General features: G+C 49.5%; 1 protein-coding gene across 1 annotated transcript in view; it reads left to right on the top strand.

The window, feature by feature from the left end:
- The window catches only part of RHPN2 (rhophilin Rho GTPase binding protein 2), a 49,703-nt gene that overhangs the window by 39,505 nt on the left and 2,460 nt on the right, over positions 1-7,738 (top strand). The window contains exons 9-13 of the mRNA XM_018570744.1: positions 2,349-2,536; positions 4,703-4,832; positions 5,436-5,588; positions 7,096-7,290; positions 7,656-7,732. Coding sequence (XP_018426246.1) covers positions 2,349-2,536; positions 4,703-4,832; positions 5,436-5,588; positions 7,096-7,290; positions 7,656-7,732 — 743 coding nt within the window. The remainder of the gene's footprint in view (positions 1-2,348; positions 2,537-4,702; positions 4,833-5,435; positions 5,589-7,095; positions 7,291-7,655; positions 7,733-7,738) is intronic.

Genomic DNA, 7,738 nt, shown 5'->3' with positions numbered 1-7,738 from the left:
TCTCTCTCTCTCTCTCTCTCTCTCTCTCTCTCTCTCTCTCTCTCTCTCTCGGTCTCTCTCTCTCTCTCTCTCTCTCGGTCTCTCTCTATCTATATGTCTTCCTTGTGGATTGCTGCTGGTCATGTTACTTCATTGCTGTGTTTTGGGGTTTCCCGCTGAGTGAGGGTTGCAGTTAATGATTGAACAGAACAAGCCAGTAAGTAGCAGGCAGAAGGCAAAGCCCACTCATCGATAATAGCCGTGCCAACTCTTCCTGTGCCGGGTCACTTTGAAAGCCCCCGCATGAGCCGGCCCTCACAAGAACAGAACAATTGGTTTTGGAGGTTTCTGGGGATTCTGACAATGAAGCTTATCGGCTGCGTAATATTTCTTGTGGAAGCTGGTTAATGATTCAGTGTGGGACCTTTGTACCCGCTACTCTCCTACCACCTCCCGGCTTCCAATAAACCTCAACTGCCACCGGTGGCCTTCCTGTAAAGATACTGATGTCATATAACGCATAGGTGAATGTTTTGGTCCCTTAGGGGGTGTATTTACGTACAGAAGATTCAAATAACATTCACCCAAAATTCACACATTTTCTGATGGACCTGTAAAGTCTTTGTAACAAGGAACTCGTTTTCTCTGTTTTATTCTGTTAAATACACAACTGAGCGAGTTTTTTGTTATATCTGAAATAAATCCCTGTTGATCCTGCCAGGAATCTTGTGAGCTCATAACTTCCTGTGCTGCATTCTTATTAGTTACATTGTTCATAGCTTTCTCTGAGGACTACAACACACCTGTTACGGAGAAGAGGAGAGGTGTTTTGTAGTCCTGTTCTAGGGTGGCAATGTTGCTCCTCCGTAGATACAGTACAGTGAGTGAGCGTTGTCACCCTTGAACAGGAAGCGTGTTACTGGCAGGATCACCAGGTATAAGATAAATGAATGAAGTGGTAGCCCCACTGCAAGGATTCGTTTTTTGATTCCCGGAGTTCTTCTTCAAGTCATTTCAAAAGTCATTGTCAGTATTTTGAAATCTGCAGCTTTGGTTATAATATTTCCCGGTGATCCTGCCATGAAGGTCTTTGTACAGATACTTCCTGTTATCAGGTGACAACGCTCTGTCCCCGTCTCCCAATTGTGCTCCTTGTCACCCTGCATTGTCACCCTGGCACATGGGCTTCCAGTGGAGTGGCCATTTTAAGACCCTTAAACAGGCATGGTTCTCTGTTGTCACCATCAGGAAACTCCATGCAGCCGTCGCTGGGGTGCATGTAGACAGGAATGTAACCATGTTTAAAAGACGGTGAAGTATATTTATAAAAAACACAAAGCAACTGAATTCCGTTCACTTTGGGTTTAAAAAGGGTGAAAGTGACACTGAATACACAGGTGACGGCCGATAAACGGACGCCGTGGTGATGGATGGGAAACGTTACACCCGTCCTGTGTGCCTTGTGTCACCGGCTGAGCCTCTGTGACTTGCCGGACCGGTTGCAGGGAAAATCCTGGTTGGTGTTTACTCTGCTGCCTTGTGGCAACTGATGTACGTGCGGACTGTAGAGGACTGTGTGATAATGGAGAGGTCAGGGAATGGGCGGACTATGTGATAATGGAGAGGTCGGGGAATGGGCGGACTATGTGATAATGGAGAGGTCGGGGAATGGGCGGACTGTGTGATAGTGGAGAGGTCAGGGAATGGGCGGACTGTGTGATAATGGAGAGGTCGGGGAATGGGCGGACTGTTATATTGGAGAGGTCAGGGAATGGGCGGACTGTGGAGGACTGTGTGATAACGGAGAGGTTGAGAATGGGAGGACTGTGTGATATTGGAGAGGTCAGGGAATGGGCGGACTGTGTGATAATGGAGAGGTCAGGGAATGGGCGGACTGTGTGATAATGGAGAGGTCAGGGAATGGGCGGACTGTGTGATAACTGAGAGGTCAGGGAATGGGCGGACTGTGGAGGACTGTGTGATAATGGAGAGGTTGAGAATGGGAGGACTGTGGAGGACTGTGTGATAATGGAGAGGTTGAGAATGGGAGGACTGTGGAGGACTGTGTGATAATGGAGAGGTTGAGAATGGGAGGACTGTGGAGGACTGTGTGATAATGGAGAGGTTGAGAATGGGAGGACTGTTTTTAGTTCCTATGGTTCCTTAGTGCAGGGATTGCGATCAGTGAACAGACCAATAAAGTTTGTTGACACTTCGAGTACGCCGCCATTTGGGTGCACCAGGCGAGTGTCCCACCCCCGAGTCCAGATTTTCTTCCCCTTTTTAAAGCATTTCGATGTAAAGTGTATCCCTCGTGCCGCCTCCTCTCTGCTACCTCGTCACTCCAATCTCCTTTCCTTCTCTTCCAGGAGTTCTCAGCTACCTGAAGGAAACCTTCACACACACCCCCAGCTACGACATGAGTCCGGCCATGTTGGGGGCCCTCATTAAAATGCTGCTGGCGGAAGCTTCCGAGTGCTACTTCGAGCAGCTGATCCTGTCCGGGGTCCAGAACCAATTCTGCACGTTGGCCAAGGTGGCACAAGAGGCGGCGAAGGTATTTATCTGGGCCAATATGAATACTGCAGTGTCACGTCCAAAATGATATCCAGGATGTATTCGTCCAGCAGCTGCGCAGGTTGTGTTATCAGGATTGTGCAGTCCAGTGCACTCGGTAATCAGCGCTCAGTAGCAGACCTGATCTGACACTGTCCTGTCCCAGCAGCTGCGCAGGTTGTGTTATCCGGATTGTGCAGTCTGATAAGCAACAGAGTCAGACCCAGTGCACCCAGTAATCAGCACTCCACTAAGTAACAGACTTGATCTGCCACTGTTCTGTCCCAGCAGCTGTGCAGGTTCTGTAACTGTGCAGTGCAAAAGGGACCAGAGTCAGACCCAGTGCACTCGGTAATCGGCACTCGGTAACAGACTCAATCTGCCACTGTTCTGTCCCAGCAGCTGTGCAGGTGGTGTTACTAGGACTGTGCAGTCCAAAAGGAAGGAGAGTCAGCACTCAGTAATCAGCTCTCAGTAACAGTTCAATCATACAACATAGGAATTTCCTATACTCACCGGCTCCATCTAGTGGTGGGACACGGGAAGCTGCAGATTTGCTGTAGTGAACAGTAGAGTCACTTGGCTGGCTGTACTGTGTGGCGGGGAGTGTACTGTTGAGGGGGGGAGGGGGGTTGTGACTCACAAAAATGGCCAGACAGAACTCGGGTAATAGTTCATTCAATGTATATCAGTTTCTTATCCCCCTCCCGATATAATGTAACCCATCGCCCCCCCACCCACAGCCAGAGATATACACTTACCTGCATCCTGCCACAATCTTCCCATCCCGGGGCCCGATCCTCCCCTCCACCGGCCCCCGGAGGACTTCCCCTTAAACGATTTTATGGGTCTCCTGGTACATAAATGAGGTCATGTTTTGGCATTTCGCAGCGCCCGCCTGTTGTAGGTGTCGGGTGCGCACGTAGAGGTAATTATATCTCTGGCTATCGGTTAATCATTGCCTGAACGATTGTTGTTTGCTGCAGCCTTGTGTTAACCCTTTGCTGCACAGATCGGTGGTTCCCGACTGCCGTTCTCAGACTGGCAGGACCGCTGGCTGCATCCTCCATGCGTCCGTGTCCTACATTCTGGACGTCTCGTGATCCCAGAGTCATCTGTAATAATAACATTGAATGTCATAAAATAAAGAGACCCTGTCACCATTTTTTTTTAAATGCAGAAAAATGAAAAATGTTAAAAAAATTTCGGCAATTTACAAGGCTGTGAAAGAAATGACTAGTCAATTCCCTAGCACAGCCCCCTCCCTCCTTGAACGTCATAACCCTCTCTTTTTCTGGGAGTGTCTAATTTCTGTCTGTGCTAGCCCAGCTCCTATGCCACTCCTCACACCACCCCCCCACATAACCTTTTATGTATTATGTAGCACCTGGGGGAGGACATAAGGGGATTCCTATAGAGCAGGGGTAGCCAAACTCTGGCCCTCCAGCAGTGGTGAAACTACAAATCCCATGATGCATCTCTCTCCGGGAGTCGTGGCTGTGAGAATCTTGCAATGCCTCATGGGATTTGTAGTTCCACCACAGCTGGAGGGCCGGAGTTTCCCTTCCCCTGCAATAGAGTGTCACTTAAGTGGAATCTCTGGGACTGCTGACATCACATCCAACATGGCGGCGCCCGGCAGCGGCCCCTGGGCTTTTGGATGTCTACACAAGGGAGGCTTTTAAAGGGAAATAACACAATATACTGTAAATTACATGAAATGCTCCTACAACCTTATGGGAAGATTTCTGTTGAAACGATCAGTCTGGTGACAGGTTCTCTTTAAAGGACCAGCAAGCTGGAATTGTTACTTTTAATAGAACATTGAAAGACATGAAGGGCCCCACCTCTGCACAGCAATTTAAATGTTCACCTCAGTACGCTGCGCGGTGTATAGGAGGGCCATGTTGGCGTCCATCTTGGGCTGGGAGAGGCTTACAAGTGCCGCCCGGCGACATTCATCTATCAGGTCGGCTCTTCCCGTGGTGTCCCCTCCGGTGGCTCTTCCCGTGGTGTCCCCTCCGGTGGCTCTTCCCGTGGTGTCCCCTCCTACGACTCTTCAAGAACTCTTGAAACTGTTACAACTTGTCATTTTATGCTGCCTGTCCCTTTTAAGACCATAAAGCAATGCGGGGACCCTGGTTGACGCTGATTGTGTTTCCCGCAGGTCAGTGAGGTCCACCTGCAAGTGTACAACGCCATGAACCAAGCTCCCATCAAGGAGAACGTTCCCTACTCCTGGACCGTCATGGTGCAAGTCAAAGCCGAACATTACAAAGCGCTGGCTCACTTTCATAGCACAAGAAAAAAAATGTAGATTTTTCAGCTAGCAGTATGTATCTGTTTGACTGTAAGCTCCTCAGGGGCTGAGTCTTTACAGCACTGTGGAATATTGGTACTATCTGAGAAATGTATAACAGTTCATGTACTGTATCTACATGACTGTAAGCTCCTCAGGGGCGGAGTCTGATGTGAATGGTTCCTTACAGCACTGCAGAATACAGTGGTGCTTTGTAAATAAAACACATAACACCGATTTGTACTGTATCTGTATGACTGTAAGCTACTCGGGCGGAGTCTTGCAACGTTTTCCATCGTCGATTTTAATCGACTTAATCGAATAATTGTTGCAGCTCTAGTCTAATGTGAATAGCTTTTTTCAGCACTGCAGCATATATTGCTGCAATCTTAAAGTAAAATACACAACACTTCTTATTGTACTGGACATTAGATATTTTATAAGGTGTGTTATAAAATACAGGACATTAATTGGCTCGAAACATGTATCTGAATAACTGTAAGCTCCTCAGGGGCGGAGTCTGGTTTGAATAGCTCTTTCCAGCACTGCAGACTATATTGCTGCAATCTTATTATTGTACTGGACATTAGGTTTCTCAGAGGCTGTCACATGACCATATCCTTTTCTCCCGCAGTGGGGCCCCACGATGACGAAGACAAACAGGAGAAGGCCTTGTCCCAGCTGTATGACCACATTCCAGAAGGGCTGACCGCCTTGAAGATACTTAAAGACAAACAGCAGAGGACACAGCTAGGTAATGATAAAACCCGGGGCCCGCTATAGGTTACAGCTGAGATATGAAGACACACCCCCTTGAAACAAATCTCAAATTCATTAACAGCTGCTGAGATCTGTTCTTATATCGGCTCCCCAAAGTCCCCACCGGACCTGACATGGACAGAGCGAGGAACCGCCGCTCCTTCTGCTCTGTCATCCAAGATGTTAGGCTCTGGGAGCTTCCTCAGGGGAGGGCCGTGTCCATTGGGAGGAGTAGGGGAGAGAGAGGTGACCAATCTGTATTGTATAACTGCAGCACAGAAAAGTGAGGTCACCTAGCTGGCTACGACGTGTGACTGGGCAGAGAGAGGATGACGAGGCCGGCTGAACAGAATGAGAAATCTTTCGGCGCCTAGTCTGCCATTTGTTTGTGCCTTTTAGCTAGAGAGCAGCCTGAGAAGAAAAGCCGCTAGGCAAGGACTGAATCAGTCTCCTGCTTCTCCTTTTACTGTCCAATCACAGGCTGGGGGAGGGACAATACCTGTTAGTGTTCTTTTATGCCAGCAGAGAAAAAAGTTAGGCCTCCTGTTCTGCAGAGCGGTGCAAGGTAGGGATGCACCGATCCTAGTATCGTTATCAGTGCCGATACCGAGTATTTGGGCGAGTACTCCTACTCGCCCAAATGCTCCGATACCGGAACTTCCGGTCAAAGGGAGATTTCCTCTAAACCGGCAGTGCCTTTGGGGAACAGGGAGCCAGCTTCCGGGGCAATCAGAAAGCCGGCTCCATGCTGATTGGCTGGGAAGTCGGCTTCCCGGACAATCAGGAAGCCAGGAGGCGGGTTATTACTTGCTGATTATTGCCGATCATTTCTTACTGATTGGCCAGGAAGCCGGCTTCATGCTGATTTTGGCTGGGAAGCCTTCCCGGGCAATCAGGAAGCGGGCTCAATGCCGTTTGGCCGCCTCCATGCTGATTGGCTGGGAAGCAAGGAAGTGGGTCATGACTCGCCTCCCAGTTTCCTGATTGGCTGGGAAGCCTTCCCAGCTAAATCAGCATGGAGCCGGCTTCCCGGGCAATCAGGAAGCCGGCTCGATGCTGTTTCCCAAGCAAACCTCTGACCAAATTGCCCGGGTTGTTGGCTCCATTGGCAGCGGAAGCACCGGTATTGGTACTCTGTATCGGCGAGTACCGAAAGCAAAATATTGGCGCTTGTACTCGATACCGAAAAACCGGTACCGGTGCCTCCCTAGTGCAAATCTCAGAACTGGATGGACACAGAAATGGAAATTTGGCAGGTTCCCTATATGTCTGGAGTTCTGCGTTTCCTTCCTCCCCGTCCTGTCACAATGGAACGGCTCAGCTAAAATGACGTTGCGGAGCGCCAGCCAACACACCAAGTGCATGAGAACAAACATGAGAACAAAAAAAAAAAGCTATTGTGTACGGACACAAATCCCCCTCCCCTCCCCCTCCATTCTGTGTATATTTGAGCCGTCCCGGCGTCCTTTCATTGCCGTCTCTGTTTTTCCTGCCCCGTCTAGGAAAGGCGCATCTGTCCAAGGCGCTCACCTGCCACGAGGAGGCGCTGCGGCTCTGCAGCCTGTGCAGCCAGCTGAAGCAGATCGACATCCTGCAGGACATCCTGTCGGCCTTCCACAAGAGGGCGCTGATGAAGGTGACGCAGCACCAGAAGGACGACGACTTTATGAGCTTGTTAACGGCTCCCGAAATCATCGGTAAGTCGCCCGGTGGGGTCCACCCTCTGCGGCATTTGAAATAGCTACTTCTTCTCACATATACAAATTGTTCTCTTCCATACACGAGTGCAACAAAGTAACAAATACATGACACGGTGATTCCATAGGCATTGGATGGGGGTGGAGTCCCTGCCGACCAATCAGAATGAATCTTATACTGGTGTGGCTGCTGGAAAGTGGTTGGGAGGGGTCACGGCATTAAACTCGTCACCAATGCGGCGTAATGCTATAGAATTGGCCTGAATGTGGTCGGTCTATTGGGATGTCATGTGATCGCACTCGAGGCACGCTGAAATAATGACGTGGAATATTACTGATGTTATTTCTTGTTGCGTCCCCCACAGGTAAGACCGAATTCAAGGCAGAAATCCTCTCGCCGCCGCTCGCCAGAGTGAAAGTCATCGACCTCTTTCAGCGATTGGTATGT

This window comes from Nanorana parkeri, unplaced genomic scaffold (assembly GCF_000935625.1).
Source record: "Nanorana parkeri isolate BGI_ZX_2015 unplaced genomic scaffold, ASM93562v1 scaffold1590, whole genome shotgun sequence".
In the NCBI taxonomy this organism is placed as follows: Eukaryota; Metazoa; Chordata; class Amphibia; order Anura; family Dicroglossidae; genus Nanorana; species Nanorana parkeri.
The sequence above is the reverse complement of the archived record's forward strand: the minus strand, read 5'-3'. Positions and strand labels throughout refer to the sequence as shown.